A 24,079-nucleotide genomic window follows, 5' to 3' on the forward strand; every position below is an offset into this window, starting at 1 on the left:
CTCTTATGTAAGTGCATTTGAGTGTTTCTTCTTTTAATCAAAATGAGGAAACAGAATATGTTTTGTTACGGTAGTTTTACACATACACCCACAAGGAAATATGCGTCTAGGCTGTGTGGGAATAGTAACTGATACATTACAGGGAAGAAAAATGGATAAAGACTAAAATTTTAACTCTGTCAAATGTTCATGGGGAAAGAGGAAAAACTAGCAACCCTTGCATAGTGCATTTCAGCCTTAATTCTAAGGCTAATGACTTATCTAAGAGCTCCTGCCTTGTTTATGTCCAGTAGCAGATGGAACTGTGTCTGCCTTTTTGTAGAACATTTCTCAGGTTATGCCTTTGGTTCAGAGGAGCCTTCTTTGTTCGTTTTGGGGTGCTGAGGATGGAGCCCAGGCCTCGCTTACTCTCAATCCTTTACTGCTGAGCTACAGCCCCAGTCCAGCTCAAGGAGCTGTCATAGCAATACATGCTTTTCCAGGTTTTCGCTGTATGCAAGTTGCTCATGGGGGAACTAGTTGAAGGTTTGACATCTAAATATCAGTGCCAAGTGGACCTTTTTGACTCCTATGGCAGTTTAGCTGGACATTTCGCTTTGCTTTGTGGTCAGCAGAGAGCTCCTCGAGGAGGCCACTTGTCATCTAGTCTCATCAGGACTGTGCACCTCTCATGTGGAAGAATTTGGTAGTGGTGTATTGTGTGAGAGGGGAAATTTCCCATTTTCCATCATTCCAAGAATTTTGATAGCAGGGCAGCTCCTTAGGGACATAAGTTATCTAAATGCATATACTTTTTCTCATAGAAAATTTAGAGTAGATTTTTTTTTTTTATTCAAGGCAGGTTGAAGTGAGCAGCCTTGTTACATTCCTTGCCATAAAGGAATACTTATGGTTTGGGTAAAGTTTTACATTTAAAATTTTAAAATTTGGATATTGGAGTTAAAAACAAAAGATCATTGATTTGAGTGAGAGAGAGAGAGAGAGAGAGAGAGAGAGAGAGTGTGTGTGTGTGTGTGTGTGTGTGTGTGTGTAGGAGGAATAGACCTTGTATCTGTTTTTCTAAAAATTTTTTTTTTTTATAATTATAGTGCCTATTCTCAATTGGCAGAGCATAGCTAACTAGAATGCTGCTCAGGTCTAGTGAAAAGATTTAGGGAAGTTGTAACTAGTTTAATAACCATCTGTGGAGTGACATAGATTGACACACCCAATTACACAAGACTCAAGTCTGAGAACTGTTGATGTACATTCATTCTATCAGCATCTGCTTGTCATTATCAACAGCAGTAATGCCTCAACTATTTTGGGGGGCCACATGAAAAGGCAGAGTGCCCATATCAAAGATAAGTCAGACCTGACAAAAACATAGCCCTTCTCCCTCCCCTTGTTGCCAGACTTCAAGCATATCCTTTTGTATGGTTTTGAAAGACTTTAGTTTACTTGTTTTTCATTAATTTTTGTCTCAAATATCATTCATTTGTCTCAAATATCATTCATTTCCAGCTTAAAATTTTGCCAAAACCAGGAAAGCCAGTTTACTGTGGGTTGTTTCAATGACTCATTTCTTTATCATTTGGGAGTCTCCAGTTTTATGGAATCATGCTGCTTTATATGTATGAAAATATTCAGTCTCTTTTCTAGTTTACACTTTTGTCACAGTTACTATTAAATCACCGATGCATACTTTCTAATATAAGTAATTTGAGACTCTGTGAGAGGGAAGGAATCAGTTCACAGGAATGAATTTGCATGTTGAGAAGATTCTATGTAACACTTTGCAAATCATTTACATGTGCATCAGTGTCGACTCTGAAACCTCATGCAGAGTTGCTCTGCTGGTATCAGAGCAAGTTCAGAGAAGCAAGGCCAGGTCTTCTGCCTATTCCTCTGTGCATAATTGGATCATTATTTTATTGGCAGAAGTAGGGGATCTTGTTTTTAAAAGGTACCCTTTGTCCTTGGAAAATATGTTAGAATTTCTTTCCACAGTGGAAAAAAGATGTATTTTTCCGGCTTCTTGATAAAAACCATTGTTTTTCCTAAATCTTGTTGCCTCTGATATGAGTCTGATGGCACTGCAGGACTTTTAATTAATGTATCTTTTAGGAAATTAGAGCTTCATAGAAATTATTGAGCTTTTTCCATGGCTTTCTACAGGAATGGGCTCAATGTAGGGATACAGATGTGTTCTTTGATTTATCAGACCAACCTGAACTTTGGAGTTTCAATATTTGGTTTCCTGCTTTCTGAAGTATATATCTGCACAAAATAGACGCTTAATAAGGTCTTATTGTTTTGGCAAATGGTCAAACACAAGGTGAGTATTGGTAGAGCAGTGTTGTTATAATGTTGGTGTTGAGTGCTGTGTGCTGATTGGCTGTGGGACCTTGTTTATTTTTTGAGAAGTGTTCTGGTCAGAGTTTGTGGAAGCATCCTGAGTCTGCATTCTATTAGTCCTGGTACGGGACAGTGTGAGCTCAGGAAACATGCTTAGATTTAAAAAATTGTTTAACAAATAGGTTTTGCATTTCTTCCAAGGATCAATCTCTGTGCTGAATGTTAGAGTAGCTGCTGGTATACCTAAACAGCTCTTCCACTGAATAGAGGTGTACTTTCAGATGTATTTATTCATGCACTGAACAGTTGCTTGAATGCCTATCATCAGCTGCTAGGCACTGTGTTAATGTTGAGGGGATATTGTGAAGAAGGCCTTCAAAACTCTCCTTTTTGTGTGAGGAGATTTCAGTGAGGCTAGGCCAATTAACCTGATGTTTGTCATTACAGTCACTTTTTATTGAATGTGTATTCTGTGCGAGAAACTAAGGCTAATGCTTTTGCATTCAGTATCTCATTTAATCCTTAGAAAAATCATAGTGTTTTAATCTTAGTTTTAAAGATGATGAACTTTGAAAAGGTCGGTAATTTATCTGAGTTTGTTGTTAGTAGTCGTGTTAGTCTATTTGGCTGTTGTGCCACACTGTTTGCTACCAGGTTCCAGTCCACTGTTTCTAAACTGTAATTGTCCATTCATTGTTATGGGTTAAGAAACACATTTGGTAGATCTCAAATAACACTTTGGGACAAAAATGGAGCAGAATAGAGAATACCATGTGGTAAGCATAAGCTTTGTATCTTGACACTTTTATTTTTGGTATGTACACATACATGTGAATCTTTTTGTTTGTTTTAGTTTTAGTTTTGTTTGTTTGTTTGTCTATTTTTTGAGACAGGGTCTCGCTATGTAATTCAGGCTGACACTGAACATACTTTGTAGCCCAAGCTGGCTTCGAACATACAGTGATCCTCCTGCCTGAGCCTTCCAAGTGCTGGTACTACAGGCATGCCCCATTACACCCAGCTTCACATGTGAATCATGAGTTCTGATGTAAAGTATGTTTCTTACTGTAAGTGACCAGAAAAATGTTTAAGCTACTGCTCTGTTGGCTGTAGGACCATAGACCATCTCACATTTTTTAACAGATCAGAAAAGTCAGGCCTAAGAAAAATAAGTAAGTGTTTAAGAACGTGAAAGTAGTCACTGGCTACATAAAGACAAGGTATCTATCTGCCTTGTTATCCCTGGTCCAGTGCTTTATTCCTCACAACACGCTGCTTCTTTAAAAGTACACTGTAATCTTTCACATGGTAGGAAATAAGTAAGGAACCTTCAAGGGTGTTGACAAAACTTGAAAAGGGGTAGTTGAAACTGCTTGGGGTAGTTGAAAATTCTGTACTAGAGTCCTTAAAATCTGCAGGTAAAGATACAAAGTTTTTCATGGGAGTTCTAGTGTACTTGATGGAATATACATGGTAATATTAATTAAGTGCAGGGTGTATGTGTATTTTGTATATAAACTCCTGTAATTAGTAATTATTTTAGTAGAGTAGCTGTGGCTGGAACATGAACTTAGCTGTTTTGAGTGAGTAGGGGCATCCCACCAGTGAGTTACCACTTCTCTGTGCCATCTGCAGTTCCTCATTTTGTTCCTGCTGAGTTCAGAGCTATTTTTATTACAGTATGGCTTACCTAGGGATGGTCTCAGCTTCATTTTTCTTTGGTATATCATATATCTTCATTGAGTCGGTAATTTTGGTTTCTGTTACTTTTCCATTTAAATTAGTACATTGCTGATTTGAATTGGGGCGGGGCTGTGGGGTGTTGGCTGGATCAGGTGCTGTTATATGTTGGTTTTCCATGCACTGTTTACAAAGGAGCTTACAGTCTATCTAGCAATAAGGAAGACATTGGAAGTAACTTGAGAATACTTATAAACCTTTCAGTAAGTACCCTCTAGTAGCACATAAATAGTCCATGGAAGCTGAGGAATTGAAAAGTCAAGGCCTCATGGGGGAGGGAGACAGGGGACTGAGATTGGTGGGGAGGACTAATCTATAATCTCATTAGAAGAATGGCATGTTATGGGTCGTGAAGCCAGTAAGGATGGGAAGAAACACTAAACTAGTGAATCATAAAATTGCAGTGAAAAGCAGCCTAAGAAGCCAGAAAGAATGAAGTGAATGGCCCTTCGTCAGATGGTTTTGTGATAGAGAACTAGTCATAGAATCTCCGTCATCATTTTGTAGCCTCTTTCATCTCAAGCCATGTTCTCCCCAGTTGTTGTATAGAGCACCTGATATCAATGAGTAAAATAGAGGACCAGGGAGATAGATTAGGTTTATTCAGTTTCTTTGCATTTTCCTGGTATACTGTATACTCTCAAGGATATATATAGATATAGATATATATAGCTATATATATATCCTAGTTTGTGAATTGTTGGGGGTAAAGCAAGGACCTCCAAACTTAAAATAAAAATATAACCCAGGAAAAACATTCTTCTTGAGCAGGGGCTCTCTTCAAGTAGGTAAATAAATATTTGTAAATAACTAAACATATCTTGTGCAGCCAATAAAATATATGTATATATAGTCTTAGTAAACCTTAATTGTGTGTTTTTTAGACTAGAAATATGTAGATGTTTGAACATTTCTGCTGACATTCCAGTGGATGATCTTGTACCTCCTCCACCTCTGGGGTATACACACACTTCATTTTGCAGACCACTGATCCAGAAGGTGAATTGAACAGTTTAATGCCAATGTCATTGGTTCTTTCATTAAATAGATTATCTTGTGTTTGCAGTGTTTCTAATGTCCTTTTGTAAAATAGTTTTTGAGGTAATGCTTTGCATAAAAAAACATTTTCTTAGGTGGAAAAGATAAGGATAGAAGGTATGTGTGAATTAGGTTGACTCTTTTTGAGAAAGAATACTGTTTTTAATTTTCAATTAGGAGACTTAACAATCTTCTGTTTCATGTCTAGGTCGGTGTAAGTAAAACCCTTGGTGTGATGTCATTAAGCCTTCCCTTCCCACCATTACAGTGAACTAGCCTAGGTCATAATCCAGAGCTAGGACTTGGTAAATGTTTACTGATTTTTTAAAAAGTCTTTCAACCTTAACTAGAGATCAAGCTAGAAAGAACAGAGTAGGACCCTGTAGAATGATACTGGCAGCATGCAAGGACTGTGGATTTGTTTTGTGCTTTCTGCAGAATTCTCCCAAGTTGAGCAGGACTGTGTACCTCAAAATAATGAAAATTAATTTGACAGTTTATTTCCTTCAGAGTTTAGAAGCCCAGAAATATGGAGATTAGCTAAGACACAGGTGTACTGAGCAAATACAGTGAAAGATTACTTTGAATATTAAAAGAATTTCCATTTTCATAATGAAGTAGAAAGGGATGACATTGTCCATCTTTTGTGGTGAGACTCTGCAGAGCAAATTAGGAAGAGGAATAAAACTTTCTTTGGCTACAAGTAGAACCAGACAAACTCCAGGGCACATATACTCTATATACTATATTTGTAGGTATTTCCAAATATTTTTTCAGTCATGAAAATGCAAATCATTCAATATTAAAGCAGCACAACTTATTACTGTTACTGGAAAAACAAGTTAAACCAAGTGTGTGTCCTACTGAGGGTGAGTCAACAGTGTCATGTTAATGTAAAGGACAGTGCATTAAGAGTTATTATAAGTCCTGTGGTTTTCCTACAGCTGAGCAAAGACAGCTGTTGCTTCAGAAGTGAGGCTTAGATGCACAAAAAGAAGTTGCCCATTTCCTTTCTGTTTTGATGGTAGCCTTTTTTGGCTTGAGGCTTTTCCAACATCTGTTTTCTCCTTAAATTTTTGTTTTTAGATATTTTGAATTTTTACAGATTTTTTATTTTTAAAGTCTTATGTATTCTAGGTGTATTACAATTTAAAACCTAATTTTAATTCATCTACCAATTTAAGGTCCATGGTTGGGACAATGGTGTCAGATATCCTTTAGAAAATGTTATAAGGAAAACAGAAAAGTGATCTACTTAACATTATTTTCTACAGTTCTTTAGTGGTGTGGACATGAAGTAAGGTATTGGGTTATGGGACAATACCAGACTGTCGTGATAAAATTTACCCTTTGACCTTGGAAGTCAGGAGTGTGTTCTAGATGCTGTGGGAAGAGTGTTGAGAGCTGTCCTAAGTTTTCTTTTTTGGATTCCACCATCATGAAGGGTGTGTGTCAGGACAGCTTATTTTTTGGTTTGGGAAGGTGGGTTTTGGCTTTTTACTGTCTCACTTGATTCTTTTAATTAGAGAAAGCAGACCAAATGAAGAAAATATTTCATCTCTTATGGCATTTTTGGTTTATCATATTAGCCATTACCCACCTTCTATGAGTAGTAGGCCATGCTTTTCCTGTGTAGTGGCTCAGTTTTTAATTGAACTGCAGATGTATTCTTCAGAGGGCTTTATTTCCAATCAATTGAATTGTAGATGCTTTGATTAAATGATGATGGACTGCCTACTTTTAATAGAGTCACGATTTTTAAGAGTAAAATTTTGTCAGAGTAAAGTATGATCATTGTTATGACTTGACCGCATCCCCAACTCCATCATTTCCTCTGCCTTCTCAAATGCTACTCTATTATTGAGAATAAATGGTGTCGGGTTACAGTTTTGGCAAATGAACAAGCAAGCAAACAAACAACTCTATACAGTTGTAGCCTTTCTTTTACCTCCTAGGATAGTTGGTTTTATTGTATTTTCCTGAAATCCATAGTAATGTGTCCAATCCTGGAGTTGTCATGTTTTCAAAAGAGGGCTTTTGGGTGTCAGTGAGTAGGGCACATGTGTCAAAGGCAGTTCCCAACAAAGGGCAACACTGGTGCCCCTCTTGTCCTGAGAACTCAGTCCTGGTTTTATTTTGACAAGCATGTGATAATTAGCTGATATTTGGCAAAATTTTTTTTTTTGTTTTTGTTTTTCTCCGGTACCGGGAACCGAACTCACGACCTTGCGCTTGCCAGGCAGGTGCTTTGCCGCTGAGCTAAATCCCCAGCCCCTGGCAAAATTTTTTTATATGCATGGCTGATAGGCTGGTGGTTATATATTTGAGACTGTTACAGTTATAAATGTGTATTATGGAAGTTTGTAGTTTATAGTATAGCAGATTTTTCTGTCTCTATCAATATAGATGTAGTGAGTAAAAGAAATACAGGCCGGTAGATAAAAAACTGTATTCTAATCCTGGGTTCAACACCTTGATTTATATGACTTTGGGCAAGTCCGTTATTTCTTTGTGTTACAGTTTCATCTTATGTAAAATGGTGCTAACACCAATTTGCATGCCTCATAGGGTTGTGGGGATCACATGAGATCATTAGAAGCAGGGAGGCAGGTCTCAAGTATACTGTAGGGAGTACTGTCTGTGGCCTTGCTTTTCTTCACAGTGCCTGGTCAACACCAGCTCCATCTTTGGGTAGAGTGGGTGCTTCCTACTCTCATTTTACCAACCGCATGACTTAGGATACGGTTGTCCATTTCTGAAATTCACTCTTTGAGTTACTCTTTGAAAGGATTGTGTCTTCTGAAGGTTACTGATTTTAGGTTACTGTATTTCTGTGCAGGTGAGTGGGCACTACAGAAACTCACTGTGTTCAAATATATAAACTTGTTTTATGTAACAGTTCTAAAACCAGATTGCATTTGGTGGGGTTGTGAGAGGGGATACAGATACTTGACTCACTTTTTTTTTTTAATGTAAAACTTACAGAATTTAGACTTGCTGTGGTAACATACATTCTGGCTCATAGCCAAAATGATTACAATGCCTTGGTTTTAATATTTTCAGTGAGGTAATGTGTGCTTTAGTGGGGAGGAGGAGAAATGTTATTTAATCACCAGCATTACACTAATAACCACATTCACTGAATCTTTTGTCCCTTTGCTTGAACTGAGGTTACTTGCGTTAATACTGGTTTTCCAAAGGACTTAATCCTGGTAATGTAATGAGGTGATCGTGGGAAGGACATTCCCACTGGCGCTGGAGTGGTGTAACTGGTAAAATTCCCCTTGTAAATCTCTTGTTCAGAATGAATGTCACACCCATGTCTGCAAAGTGGAGTGAATTTTTACTGAGGAGATAATTTTAAGAGTGATAAACAAAGGAGATTAAAATATCTCCTCTACTAGGCCATTGTTACCTTAAAAAGCTAGAATAAACTCATTTTGCAAGTTTTCTTTTTGTCGTGTGAGAAATTAAGCACTTTTTATCATTCTCTTGTCTGTTGCTTCAACAGTTCATCTTGGCAGACATTTTCCAAGCACTTGACCATGTGCCTGGCCTCATGTCTGGGTTGACGCCAGCGGAAGCAGACATGGCTTGTGTTGCCCAATTCCAGAATCTGTATTCTTCAGGAGCTCTCTCAGGCTCTAAGAGGAGTAGCAGCAAAACAGATGAAATGAGGGTAGGCAGGATAGCTATGATTTTTTTTTTTTTTAAATCCTTCAAGAGATTTATGACTCATTCATGAGAGGGCAGAGGGAAGCACTGCGGTCAAGAAAGTCAACATCTCCAGCTGGGTGTACTGTGCATGCCTGAATTCCCAGTACTCAAGTGGCTAAGGCAGGATGACCACCTTGTGTTTGAGGCCCCAGCCTAGGCTACATAGTGAGGTCAAGGCTGGTGGAGATCATGTCCAAAGAAAAAGAAAAAAAACCTCAACATCTCCTACAAGAGTTACCCTCTATTCATTCTTTATCAAGTGACCAACAATTTACTGTTTTTATTGAAGAATAAAAATAATTTCTGATTTATTTTTAAAGAAATTGCTTTCATTGTGAAGAAGAATTGAAAATAAGCCCTAAGTCAGGTAGAAGTAAAAAAAAGCCATTTAAATGAAAAGATTTTAATTATTTCTGGATTCTGTGATTCTTTTTTAATTTAATTTTTAATTAGCACATTCTAATTTTTACAGGATAGTGGGTTTCACTATGACAATTTCATACATGCATCTAGCATACTTTTGTTGTACCTTTCCCCCTCATTATACTCTCTTACCTTTACCCTCTAAAATTTTTAATTTAATATATTAGAGTTTATGTTACTTTTTTTCCCCTTTCTGAGAACTCTGGAATGCAGCTGAACAGGTCGTGTAGTTTGGCCTCTCTAGAACTAAACAAATCTTCAACAAAGGCTTTGTGACTGTTATTTCCAAATGAAGTGTTGCTACAAATGGAGATATCCAATACTCCTTCTGTTTGAAGACACATGCATGGGATGGTTAAGTTCCCATATAGTTGTTTATTAGGTGTATACAAAATTTTTTCTCTTAAGTTTTGTGTATCCATCAATAATTAGATAAAGAGAATGGACCTGAGCATTTGCAAACTAGAATGTGACTGTTTTCTTATGTCCAGGGTTGGACAACTTGCCATGCTGCTTTCTTTTCTATCTTTTCCTCCAAACAAACCTTCTTCTTTATCTTATTTCTACCTTCTTTAATGAATTTACCGAAGCTAAGAGTTACATTTCCAGCAATAAGACGTTCCAAACGAGTGGTATGTTCCAGACGAGGAGCGGTGTGTGCAGCCCAACCTGATGCAACACTGTTAGAATGACTGTTGGGACTCCATAGGTATCTGAGTAGTCCTGTTGATAATTTTTTACTTTCACTTGCAATAAAGAAAGAAATATGAGTCATCAAATATGAGTTGGAGGACTGGATTTTTAATAAGAGTATATTAAACGAGGAAATGATCAGCTGTTTGTCAGATTTTTAGGTATTTTTTTTTTTCAGTTGACCAAGATATATTGGTATGGATTGACATAGATAGGTGTTGGAAGAAAAATATTGAGAAAAAAATGGCAAAACAAAACTAAAAATTTAAGCTTGGGGCTGGGCTATGTTTCATGTATTCCTCTCTCCTTAGTATTTAATAAATTTAATATTTTCCTGCTGCCTGCCTTCTTCTGTTCCAAGATGTTTGGCCTTAGTCATGTTCTCTGGAAATGAGAATGATACGCATTTACTATCTCTGCATTTAAATACTTTCTTCACAGTGCTAGTTTCTATGCTGATTTAAAGTGTCCTGAGTATGAGCCAAGGGTTTAGGAACTTTTGAGGCTCTTGGCTTTAGTCAGTTCTCAGTGACATATGCAGGAATGTTAGGTTGAATACATAGGTGGACAGTTGTGTTTTGGGGTGTAGGTATGGAGCCTCTGTGACCCAGATTATACAGAAACAACCCAAAGGTTAGGATTTTAATTTCTGCACACCTGACTTTTGAACAGTCAGCTGCACATGTAGTTGTCGTTTTTATAGGACTGCCTGATCTCATATCTACCCTTTGCATAGCACATCAATCCTGGCATTCTGGTGAATCCCCTCCTCAGTCTCTGCTCTTGTGAGTAGCCTTCATCACCACCACCTAAGAGTTATTTTTAAAAGACTGTGGGGGAAGGATGCTCATGGGGTAAATCTGAGACTGTGTTCAGGATCCTCTCTCTTTAGCTTGGGGAAGCCTCCATGATTTCACATGTAACAACCGTAGGTTTTCATTTGCACCTTGACATAGCTTTATCCCTTATTCTTTTTAGAAGTCTACCTATAAATTAACAAAATACTAGAAATTATCCTGTCCACTTGCAAAGTGTTCTGAACAATTTAAACTAGAAGAACACTATTTTTCTTTTGGGTGAGTAGTAAGAAAAAATATATAGAGTATATATTATATGTACATATTGTATCATATATTGTATATATTATCCCCCCGCCCCCCAGCCAGCATACTTAAAAGAATCTAGTTAAAATGAAGGGCTTTTAAAGGTACTAAGTTGTACTTAACGAAATGGTCTTTAGAAAGTTTTGAAAAAGGCGGATTTACTGAAAGCACAGGAAATTGGTAACAGGCAAAATTTGTCTAGATAAGAGAACAGATAGCGATAACAGAACAGGCAAAAGATAGAAGTTAAGGCAGTGGAATAATGTTAGTCTTGGATTGACCTGTTCTGAGCACTAAGCAGCACACAACTATATAGTCCTGTCTGCAGAGAATAATTAACTTCTGGATATGATATAGCTTCTTTCTCTCTGTGGGGTTTAATTATGCTGAGATTCTGAATGTTTTGGACATGTAAATGCTCTGCATTTTGCTCTGCATTGTTTTACAAAGGGTTGGATTCTTATGTTGAGGTACACATTGGAGGTTCTTTGGGTCCTGTTGGTCTTATTGTTTTATGGATGTGTATCAGTGAAACTAGTCATTGAAAAAATGGGAGGCTGGGGATTTAGCTCAGTGGCACAGCACCTGCCCGGCAAGCGCAAGGTCGTGAGTTCGATCCCTGGTACTGGAAAAAAACAAAAACAAAACAAAACAAAACAAAAAAAACAAGAAAAAATGGTACTGTACAATAAAAACAGTCTATTTTATCATTCACTTGAAATTTTTGTTTTCAGCATTTGCCATTTAGATATAAATTATTTTGTTTTTTTGTTTAAACCATTTCCGTTTTCACCATAATATTGTTGGTTTGAGATTCACAGAATGGGAATATTTGAATATTTTTGTGCTTAATAAAATTGGAAGCTTAGAACATTTTAAAGACATAAACTGATGAGTTTGTTAATACATTTTGTCTTTGCTACAGGTATTTAGCTTGTTGAGTACCTTACAAGAGTATTGGTACCTGCTGTGGTTCAGGCACTGTGTTAGGTCCCAGGGATACCGTGATGGCCTGCCATGGTCATTGCCATGAAAGAATTTGTGTAGAGTGAGAGAAGAGAGATAAATGAGTGAATACATCTTCTCTGTTGCAGGTTAGTACAAAGGAAGAACATGTAAATCAGACCAGAAGTTTCCCGGGACCTTAAGGACGGTTATTCTGTGTCTATGATTCAAAATGTAGTAGGAACTTAAGATAATAATGGAAGAATGTGTGCAGAAGTGGTCATTAATACACTGGCCACATCCTGATTCAGAAATACGTGTGGATCTTTTCAAACCTTGCATTTCATATGGAAGAGTTTCATTTCCAAATACATTAGTTTCCTCTCTAAAACTCAAGGATTGAAATTTAACTCATAAAATTACATTTTTTTCTGTATCTTTACAAAGTCAGAAGAATAAAAAAATACAATGGATATTAAATTTCAATGTGGCACAGCAAATTAATGAGTTTTGTTTTTGCAATAAATCCAATATAAAGTGGAACAAAATTGGAATTTTTAAAATAAAGGATTATTCTAAATTCATTTACTTGCTGGAATGAATTTCTTTATAAAATGAAAATTGTATTAGGAATGTCAAAAATTTACTTTTAAATTCCATTTTTGTTGATGCTGTGCCTCTAAATCAAGGCGTATTTTTCAGTTTGGGGAAGGCAGTACTTTTTTACTCTAAACCTTATAGCCTAAGCCTTACCCTCGAATCTCATATCAGTGTCTCTTAGGTAGGAAACACATTTTCTATTAGATGGTGTCTGTGAAGAACATAAAAATCTTTGGCACATTACCTGAAAAATAAAATTGGTGTCTCCCTTATTGTATCTTTTTTTTTTTGCTGCCTTTTAATTAGGACTAATTCTAAGGAAGAGGACAGCTGTTTCTCCACTTCATTTTTATTTAAATATAGCACTTGGGAGTTGAAGTTTCTGCACTTCTGTTTGTTTGGATTTTTTTTTTCCCGTGGCTTGGTCCCAAAAAAATGTAATAAAAAATTCAGTGAAGGCTTTGTTGTTTGAAATTGTAGGGTGCTGCAGAATTATTGCAAATCCCTGGTGTCTCCCTGTCTGCCCTCAATTCTCCTATTTTTGGTAATGATGCAAGCAGTCATTTTAGAAAACTTAGCTGTGCTCATTTTACTGCACCCCTTCCAGAGGCCATGTGCCAGAAGCAACGGAAGCCAACTACAGCCAAGCCATAGGCATAAACTCAGACTTCATCTCTCTCAGATGCTGCTACTTGAAATTCGCCTGAACACTGATGAGCGAAAAAAGCCGTATACAACTCTTCTTCACTTATTTTAGGAACACTAGCCTCTTCTGAGTGAGCAGTAGATACATGCTGCAAACAGAGGGCAAGAGAGTCATGTGAGACACACAGCAGACAGAAGCCTATTTGAAGAGGCTACAAAGCAACAAGTAATGCCAATTTAAAACGATTACATGTCAGTGCAGCATGTGAAACACATTGAAAGCTGCTCAGATTACACTGTCTGGGTACTAGACTTAATTACTCATGTTAGAGATCCCTAAAACAAAAGGAGGCTTTTAAGCCAGTGATATGTAGCTGTCTTGGTAGTGGAAAACTTCGGAAAATTTAGGTAGCGCCTAGATGAAGTTTCAAAGAAGATCCTATCGTGTTTTAAATACCTCAGCCTATCCCTAAATAGATGTTTGAGAGGCACTGGAACTGGTAAAAATCAATGGCAGCTTATTTGTTGCTTTTAGTGTTTGTGTACAGTTGAGGCTGATAAACTTGAGTAAACACTACCAGCCTTGTCTGGACTGAGTTATAGTTAGTGCTAAACATGGGTTGGTGTTGTATATCCCAGAGGTTCTTTGTGGAACAGTTCTGAGATTGATATTTAAGAAGGTATGCTAAAAGTATCTAAAAAAAGGAATTTTTATATTGTTTTTATTTTCTTAGAGTCATTTGTATAAGCCACATTTTTCTCTATCCTTAACCTTAACTTCCCTCCATGAGATTGTAAGAACTGTATGTTTTGGGTTTAATTTCCATGCATTACCAACCTCACAGTAGTTGATCAACAAATATTGGTAGAATTATATTAAGGGTGAATGACATTTTTGTTGTACGTAGTGTTCAGTTTACCTTTAGTGCATCACTTCTTTTTATTTATGAAGTGCTATACCTTTTTAAAAGAACAGCAGTGAATTTTGCTTTGTTTATAGTAATTTAATGTCTTATTAGATAGCTAGTGATGGCAGTTGGGAAGAATTTATGCCATTTATAGATATATCATGTCCTATAATAAATTGTGTCATTTTGCTTTTAAGTTTCCTTGCTTAACACAACCCGATAGTTTACTCTCCCACTTAGTGGAAGCTGTGACCCTCACTACACTTTCTGTGATGTAATGCCTACCTGTCTCCCTGTCCTGTCTTCCATTATTTGCTTAATAATCTCCAACCATTGTGAGCCTAGAATACCTTGTTCTTACCTTGAAGCCTTTACACTTGTCGTTTCCTCCACCTAGGGTGCTTTTCCTCCCATCTTTGTGACTCTTGTTCACTTCAGTCTCCTCTCAGGGATTACCACCTCAAGCAAGCCTTGCCTACACACTAGCAGGTGCTCTCTGAGTGTGTTTCTGGTATTAGACAGCTAGTCCTCAAATACACTGCACTGAAAATTTGTGGACATTGGAAGTCAGCTTCTAGATTGTGTGTCAGGTTGCTGAATTATAGATGAGACTGAAAACCTACTAGTGCTTCTCTTTGGTTTTACTTCTGGGATGTATATGTGAGGGGAACATGTACAAGAGACATATGTAAGATTGATTTCACTCTGCCATTAATTTATTGAGCACCCGTTGTGTGTGGCTTAAGAAAATTTTGGGAAAAAGTCACTCTTTCTGAGTGACTAGTTTCTTGGATTCCATTAAAACATCAGTTCAAGCATCAATTCTCTGGCTATGATTTGATTTAGCATTTTACTTTCATTCTACCACGGTGAAGCTGCCTTAAAGTTTCATTCTTAAATTTAAATGTTTTACTTGGGGGAAAGAATAAAATAGATTTTGAAAAAGATATTTCCTAGTCTCACCTTTATAATTTTGGGTTATCAAAGTTTTAACTTACCTTTGTATGGCAAATACTTACAGTATTTATTTAGAAATAGTCCAGGAATAAAGTTATCAGTCTCAAATTTTACTTTTTCTTTTGTTTATTCAGGCTGTATGTTATCACTAGATGATTCCAGACCTCTATGGAGTATATGGTTTTAGGAGATTTCTTAAGATGGACACTCATGTTTTAATGCATTTGTTCTCAGAATGTGGTTCTTCAGACTTGTATCATCAGCATTGCCTTTGAACTTGTTAGGGACATTCTCAGGCCCCCTGTGGCACTACTCAAATGAGAAACTGGGGGTTGGGTACAGCACTCTTGTGTTTGAACAAGCCCTCCAGGTGATTCTTATTTGTACTAAAATTTGAAAACCATGGCTTAGTTAAATGGTAAAGGTTCAAGGTAGCATGATCCCACAAATCACCCAAATATCATTAATTATTAGCCTGGTAAGCCTGCCTCCTTTTCGGTCACTGATTTGGATTGGTTCACTAAAGCTAGGCTGTAAAGTTATTTGCTAGGTTGTCACATATTGATTTTACGGTTGTTTGTATTTCTCTGAACCTGTCACTGTAATGATTTGCCAGGGCACTTAATAGGAATAGGCTCTCCCTACCCCCCACCATCCTCCCAGTGCTTTCTTGTCAAAGTGGCTGGATCCTTAGGCCCTCCTGGATAGCTTTGTGCATGTATAGTGCATGCTGTTTGTATACTTTTGATGAGGGAGGTGTCACTGTGGGATCACAGGGGGTGGACCTCTGGGCCATTTAGTCCTCCCCTGCTTAGTTACAGGTGGAGAACTGTGCTCCCTGTGATTGAGCCTTGCTTACAACTGTACAGCAAGGTAGGGCTCTTAGGGGCAGAGGCAGGTTGCTGGCCTCCTGACTCCCACTGCAGCAGGATTCTCACAGGGGGACAGAGCTTCAGCTAGCTGTATGCCTGCAGAACATTCCTTTCCTACTGAGTTTTCCTTTTTATTTAAAGAAAAAAAACAAATAGAAGCCAGGAAGTTCTCACTGAAACTAATAAAAGTGTCTAAAGAGAATAAAAAAATCAGTTTGAGAACTTGTATATGGAGGAAATAATCTGACATTAACTGTTTTAATTATAGTTATTGCATTGGGCTTATCAGTGTGGGAAGAGGGAGCATTTGAGCCCTACAGGGAAGTGGGATATGGACAAGAAGATGACTGTCTTCCTGAATCTGCCTGTGTGCCTGCAGCCTAGAGACTGTTTATTTCATGCCAACAGCTGTCTTGGAGACTGGAGATGGGTTGAGCTTAGAGACCTGGGTCCTAGGCTCAGTATTATCATAGCTAGTGGTGTGAAGAGGCTACTGAACCTCTGTGGGCTTCATTTTCTGGTAAATGGGTACTGTAACATCCCAACCTGTGGAGGAGAGTGTCAGGTAGTGGGAAACAGTGTATGTAAGAGAACCATCTCTGGATCATAACTCACTGCTGTGACAGTAGACAGATCCGTTCTCTCTGTTCCCTCATCTGTGGACTAGTGTAATGAAGTTAACTACTTCTTAGGGCTGCGAAGATTGGATTGGTTAATCTATGTGAAGTGATTTGTGCTTGGTATTTAGCAAATGGTGTTTATCAGCTGCTGTTACTATTAGTATTTGTAACGCAATATTATTTAAAGGATGATGGGGTTCTTGTAATCATGTTCTCCGTGATTTCACCACTTGGTGCAGTACTGGGAAAACAAAAGCTCCTTATACAGTGTATTGATGGAGGAGCTGCTTTTGGCCTGGCCCGCTGTGAAAAGAAGCTAGTTTTGCTGCTCAGGATGGGCAAGCCTACGGCCTCTGATGTTGCATAGTATAAACATAGAATGTTGTGGCTAGAGAACCTGAAGGTGGAGACTTCTCAATTTGATTTTAAGGGATTTGTGTCCAAACCATCTGAGAAGAGGGACATCTTCGTGACCCTCAGGAAAGAGTTGGTGAACTTCAGTTGTGATTTTTGATTGTTAGACTAAGTTTTTTTCTGTCTTGCCTTTCCAGTTTTCACTGATTCTTAAAATGGTACATTTTTGTAATGAATGCGGGAGGTGAGTTCTGGAATGAATGTTTGTGCTTCTATGACTAGAAGCCAAAAGGTGAAAAGTGATTAAAACTCTAAAGGGAAACCCAGTCAGATTGGATGTGGGAATGAAGGTTGATTTGGATGACAGTTTTTTTGGTATCTGAGGGTTATGATCAGTGGCTTAAGTCTAACGTACTTTTTGTTTTGTTCTGTTTTAGCATTGCAGTGTCGAGATGACTATGAGCCATGTGTAAATCAAGGCATTTGTATTACTTACCACAATGGCACAGGATACTGCAAGTAAGTTTTTCTTATCATATATTTCCTTTTTCCACAGAGCACTGGACACAATTAGGTTGCCCTCTATTTTTAATACATTTATAAAACGTTACTGGTTCTCAGAATGCTCTGATTAGTTTTTGTGGATGATAAGGATGGAAGGATATGGATATCAGATAAATAATTAATAAGGACTTACTATTTTACCATTTTTATCCATTATGAATAAGACTTATTAACGAATGGCTAGTTAATATATATTGGGGTCTGTTCCACCTTTCAGTTTAAGGTATAGCCTTAGAATCTCTCCTTAACATGGTAGCTATGATCTTGTTTTTAAGTTAAACCAAATAGATACTAACCTTAATTCTGCCCAGTATAAGTGAATATAATCCTATGAAACTTGCACTCCTAGTGTAAGAAATCCAGTTCTCAAGTTGAGACTGTGAGGGAGGAAGATGGAGTTGTGGGTAGAGGCTGTAGGTTTGTGTGATCATATGGGGTTAAAAGAGGACAGATAAGGACTAGCATGCACAGAAGAGTTCTTGGCTCAAGAGCATTTCTCTCCTTTTTCTCTAACCATCTAGTCTAGCTATCATTTTTGTTTTGGAAAGGCTGTGAGATAATTTCATAAATAGCTTCTCTAGATTTTGTGTAGACCATTTTTTGTCTTTGTGTACTTCAGTTGAAAAGTTTTGATAGTAACATGTACCTATTTATTTCAGGGAAAATATTGGAAAAATAACATGAAATTTCTCGTCCTTTTCTTCATATAATTAATTATAACATTTTTTGTCCATCAAGTTCATCCTGACATCAGGATTTAAGTTTGTTAATATCATACACAAATTTTATTTTCCAAGTCAGAAACAATTTTCCTCAACAAAGTGAAAAAATTTTAAACTGTGATGACAGTAAAGCTTAACAATAGTTTGTTTATATTGGAATAGAGATAACACTGGAAATGAAAGATTTTATGTAACAGATTATGGACTGCTCAAGTTGGTTTTTCTAGCTGGAAAAACAGCATGTGCAACATTCTTCTCTAAGAATGGACATACAGTTGGATAAAGTGAGGAAGGGAATTTAACACTTTCGAGCTGGTACCGGAATCTTGTTCAGTCTCTTTAAGGCATCTGGTGCCTTAGCTACTTGCTTTATTCTGGTATTCAGCTCTAATAATATAGTAGTTAACCTATTACATTGTGATCACTTGTTGATATGTTTGTATCTCTCATTAGGTTGTGAGTTCCTGGTATTAGATAAAAGGTTTTCATAGTTAATGCCTAGTACATGCAGTACTTGGTATTTATTGCTTCACAATGTGTTTCTTGAACCAAAAGATTCAGTACATGTAATCATTCACGTGTCTCTTATCTACTTGTCTTAAATAATGAGATGCTCGTTCTTTCCTTTGAAGATTTTGTTTCATAGAGCATTCAGGATGATAGTACCACACAGAGAGGCAAGCTATTTGAACAGAATTCAACTTGGTAGCTTGTGTAGGGAGAATCTTCATATTGGTTCTAATTGTTGGCCTATATATTTATGGTCTGGCATGGGGAGAGATGGTTTCTAGGAAAGCCCATCCTCCAGCATATACTAAGGGTTACTTTTGGGAGGAAACAGATGTGTGAGTCCCTGGTCTCAGACTCTCTAAGCAAGGTTAGGAAGGCAAGGTGGCCCTGAGTGTTTGGAACAAACACTGCTAGGAGGCAGGAACTTACTTCGTGACTGATGAAAATGGGTCTGCCTAAATTCTCTTCCTGGGTGTGGTTGATTGTAGATAGAATGGAATCTATATGGGCATAGTTAGGTGTGAATCCCTCAGATATCTTCTAATTCTGCTGTGAGGCAAACACGCTCCTTGAGAAAGAGCGTAGCCATGCTTTTGGAAGACCAGAACAACAAAAGTTGTAAAAAGAGAGGGTTTACCTGAGTAAAGGTAATATTAGCACCTTCAGGACTGGCAGGGTCAAAAGAAGTCAGAAATTGCCCCGGAGATAGAGATAATCATTCTTCAGTGTTGTGACAGACGCCACAGAATTTTAAGCAAAATTTTAAGACAAAATAATGTGTAGTTGGCATTCTTCTCAGTAAATTTTTACCAACCTTGGTCCCCCGACCCCACCCTGGAGAGGCGAGTAAAGAAGGTAATCCAGCTTGTTCAGTAAATATTTTCACAAAATAGTAAATACATATTAGAACACTTAGAAGGTTTATAAAAATTACATCAGGCATTCAGGGCATGTGATTATCTTTTTATTCATGAGATTGCTTAGTGGATTAAGAAAAGAAGGTTGAAGCCAAATTCCTTTGGGAGGGTGAGACTTGGTGGAAAATGTTTTACAGTAGAAGCAATCTGACTACCTGTTAAAAGGGTATTATGCTACTGATTCAGCTAAACTATAATGATTGTTTATATAAATTATAGAAACCCTTGATAAGATCACATTGACAGATGAGGATAAGTACTTTTAAAGATTGGTTTTGTACATAGCTCACCATTTTTTCTCACCATTAGGAGCCTAAGTACCCTGTCAGTGTGTGTTCAGATGGTGATGCCATACAAACAAAACCTGTGTAATCTTGCATAAAACTCAATTATTGCTGCCAAATAGTTGCTGTCAGATTTTAATAAAGCCCTCTCCTTTGGAGAGGAAAATACGACCTTTTATTTTCTTCTTTGTCCTACTGGGAGCTATAAATATACAGTATAATTAAGTTTGGATATCATTAATCACTTTCAAGTTGTTTGCTTCAGGCTTTTAAACATAAACCATTCCAAATCCCATTTAGATTAAAAATCATGGGCAACTGAAGTCACTGGGATACCAAGAGTAAATAAGGTTATGAACTGTATAATTTACAAAATGTATATTTTAAGGGCATATTTATCAGAGTTACTTAAAGTCCTTATCTGACAATCTTTAACGTCTAGCTTTTCTATGGGTGTTTTTCTATCTTCTATGGGTATTTTTCTTCTCTTGATTATGGGTAGTTTTCCTTTACTTCATGTGTATAGTACATTTTTATTATTGACTGAATATTGGGGTGATGCATTTTAAAGTTTTTCTTCCACTGAAGAATGCTGAGTTTTGTCCTAGTAGGCAGTTCCATTCTTTGCAGATCACCTTGATCCCATGGATTGACTTCAGGCTTTCTTAGGGGGAATCTGCTTGTGTTGCCCTTAGGCTAACAATAGAAAGCTTAGCCCTCAGACATTACCCTTATTTCCAAGATGGGACTTTGCACAGGGTTTAGTGGAAAGTATGATGAGTTTACCAAGCCCTAGGGTACTTGTCAAAGTCCTCTCACTTGGTAAGACTTGAATTCTTCTGCTCAGTGTTTTAAGCCTTCTAATTCTCACTTTCTCTTGGATTCCTGAATCTCATCTTGCTCCCGCACAGTCAGCAGTCACTGAAGGATTTGAACAGAGTTGTGAACGTATTTAGAGCTACTCCTTCAGTGACTCTTGTCTTTTCTAGGCTTTCTCCTCAAATTCCAGCTGGTTTGACAGCTCCACATTGCTTTGGCCCCTCACTCAGTCAGACATCCGTTGCTGGCTTACATTCTTCCCACTTTGCTGTGCAGACTGGGAGCACATTTAGGGGAGAACAGTATAAATGTAGATTTCCTATCATTTCCTTCCGTTTTTCTCCCCAGCACTCACATCGTATCTAGTTTGTATCTGCTTTTAGTTACTCTCTGATGCCTTTAATACTACATTTTGTCCAGAGTCTATAATTGTTACGAGCGAGAGGGGTGGTCTGATGTGAGTTACTTCACCATTAATTCTAAGGGTGAGAATTAGAATTACAAAGAATTTTGTATAGGGGCTGGGGATTTAGCTCAGCAGCAAAAGCGCCTGCCTGGCAAGCGCAAGGTCGTGAGTTCAGTTCCCGGTACCGGAGAAAAACCAAAGAATTTTGTATACTCCACTTAAGAGGTACATACCTAGCATACTGTTTGTGCAACATGGAAAAGTCATGGGAATTACAAAGGCTCCTGTGGGTGCGTGCTTGCCATTGAGACTCTGCTCTTTGTCTAAAAATGACATTTTGAAGTACGTCCTTATAAATATAAAACGTTATAAAATACAAGCTTGTGTCACTTTTTTATCTAAACCTTGTCTTCCAGCTGTAGTAAACATTACACATTAACAGCTCACAGCTTTCTTTGCCAGTATAAGGAAGTAATTTTGGTGGTCCAGGCCTCCTAAATCTATTTAAAAAAAGTGGAGCTAGTGCCATTGTGGTCCCCTGGACAAATTTAGGCATAGTAATAGGGAGGAGAGACACTGAACTTCTTCAGGGTGCAACGTGTGATGGAGGATACATCGTCAACATTTGTATTGTGGTGGTACTCCTTCAAAGGCATTTCTGCAAGTCATGGCTGGCTCAGTGTGCTGCTTTCATCAGCCTAGTGTCAGTGCATTCAGTGCTATGCAGCATAGTGTCAGATCAAAGAAATACACAAGGAAAATAGAACTGTTAAACCACCTTCTCTTTGCTGTTGAAACTGGTTCTGCCAACCTGCATCTTTCAAGTAAGAGTCCCCTAGTTAGCAGGACATCATATATTCAGTTTTTCTGGAGAATGCTAGCAGAAGCCTGGGCATTTTTAACATAAAATGAAGAATGCTATCTTTTGGCTTATTAAATACCTTTGTAGAGTAATTTTTAAAAAGTGGTTAAAGGTTATTAATTTGAGTTAGTTATTGCATTCTATTTATGTATACCACATGTAACATAGCTCAAGTCTGGGGTGATAGTTATAATTAATTAATGTTGTTGTGTTACTTCACACTTTTTGGTAGTCCTAGGCTAATTCCCAGGTCCATTAACCTAGACTTCTTTCTTAAAGAGATTCAGAGGGAGTCCTACTAGAGTATTGCAAAGTTTGGTGTGAAATAACTGACTGTGTTGTGGTCTGTGCAGAAATCACCAATGAATAGCAGAGCTGGCATTGGGGGAGGTGAGTGAGGTATTTGTCTCTGGAGTGGGGTGAAGGGGATTGCCAGAAAGAGTAATAAGATCAATACTATTCAGATTTTATAGAAAAAACTTGAAATGAATGCAGAAATGCTGGGAAAAGTATCAAACCTTAAGAGGCCAATATTACTGATATTTTTCTTTTGCCTCAGGCTCCAGTGTAGTTCAGGGTGGCACTAATGAGTGAATTAAAGCACCTGGAAGTGTTCTGCCTGGTGGTGGACAGAGGACACAGGTTTTTATGCTATGTAGGCCTGAGTCCTAACTCCTGTAAGTTGTCAGATCTTTGGCAGATTAATGATTATAATATGAGCTAACATTTATTGAGCACTTATTATATGCCAAAATTTGTCTTGAATTGAGCTCTTTTACATGATTTTAGTCCTTATAGAAGATAGTGCCCCTGTTTTACCAGTGAGTGTATGAGAGATTAAACAATTAAACATAAAGATTAAACAATTTACCCAAGATCACATAACTTTTTTTGTTTGTTTGTTTTGGGGTTCTTTTGAGGCAGGGTCTCTCTGTGGAGTTTAGGCTGGCCCTGAACTCACTATGTAGCTCAGGCTGGCCTTGAACTTGAGGCGGTCCTGCCTCAGCCTCCTGAGTGCTGGGATTACAGGTGTGTGCCATCACATCTGGCCACATAACTCTTTATTGACCTGAGATACACTCTTAGAAAATGTGCTGTCATTCTGTTTACTGATCAGTAAAATGGAACCAAATTATGTATTAATGGCATAGTTTTTTTTTTTATTTTAAAGAGAGCAGTACATGAGAAACAAATAAACAAAAAAATAGAACAGTAGCAGCATACCAGTATCACGAACATAAACAAATTGAAGCAAGAACATTCAAAGTGATACAGGGCCTCAAGATAAATTAGTGCAAATCAACACTGGTTGTTACATTGCATATTGTTGTCCTCAACTACATTGCTCAGATTATCAGATGTAAGAACGAAAGATTGCTCAAACCATTAAAGAGAATAAGAAAATAATTCTTCAATAAAATATTAAAGATAATACAAAGTTTCACTAGACAAGATGGTAGGAGTTCACCATTGTAATTCCATTGCATATTGTTACCTTCAGATCGGCTGCTCAGACCACCAGACACAAGCATGCAAAGTCGATCTGAACATAAAACATTGTGAGCATTAAATATTCATTTCAATACACCATCAGACAACAGCAATACAGTCATCACAGCTATTCATATATATATTTTGCCTTCCTTCTTTTTTTATTCTTTTGGTCATCCCAGTCATTCCTTCCTTGGAGCAATTTCTTTCCCTTTCCTATCATCTATTGTACCTTTTGAGTTTTACCTACTCTTTCAGGTTCCTACACCAAGGAGACAATATGATGTTTACACATCTGGGTCCGATTTATTTCACTTACCAGTATGGTCTCTAGTTGCATCCATTTACCTACAAAAGCCTTGAGTTAATCTTTTTTAATAGTTGACTAATATTCCATTGTATGAAAATACCACAATTTTTTTATCCTTTCCTCAGTGGATGGGCATCTGGGTTGTTTCCAAGATTTAGCTATAACAAATTGTGCTGCTGTAAACATGGGTGCACGTATATCGCTGTGGTATGATGTCTTTAATTCTTCTGGGAAAATACCCA

At 37.6% G+C, this 24,079-nt stretch overlaps 1 protein-coding gene across 3 annotated transcripts in view; it reads left to right on the forward strand.

Annotated features, from left to right (window-relative positions):
- The window catches only part of Notch2 (notch 2), a 151,929-nt gene that overhangs the window by 18,203 nt on the left and 109,647 nt on the right, over nucleotides 1–24,079 (forward strand). The window contains exons 1-2 of one of the 3 annotated variants that reach the window (XM_013509349.1): nucleotides 12,103–12,145; nucleotides 17,390–17,471. The exons of 1 other annotated variant lie outside the window; for it this stretch is intronic. In XM_013509349.1, the coding sequence (XP_013364803.1) occupies nucleotides 12,118–12,145; nucleotides 17,390–17,471 (110 nt within the window). In that variant the 5' untranslated portion in view covers nucleotides 12,103–12,117. Of the gene's footprint in view, nucleotides 1–12,102; nucleotides 12,146–17,389; nucleotides 17,472–24,079 lie in introns of those variants that run through there. One more of the 3 variants, XM_005413481.2, reaches the window with a different exon arrangement.

Source organism: Chinchilla lanigera, unplaced genomic scaffold (assembly GCF_000276665.1).
Source record: "Chinchilla lanigera isolate Chin_1 unplaced genomic scaffold, ChiLan1.0 scaffold00167, whole genome shotgun sequence".
NCBI classification, from domain to species: Eukaryota; Metazoa; Chordata; class Mammalia; order Rodentia; family Chinchillidae; genus Chinchilla; species Chinchilla lanigera.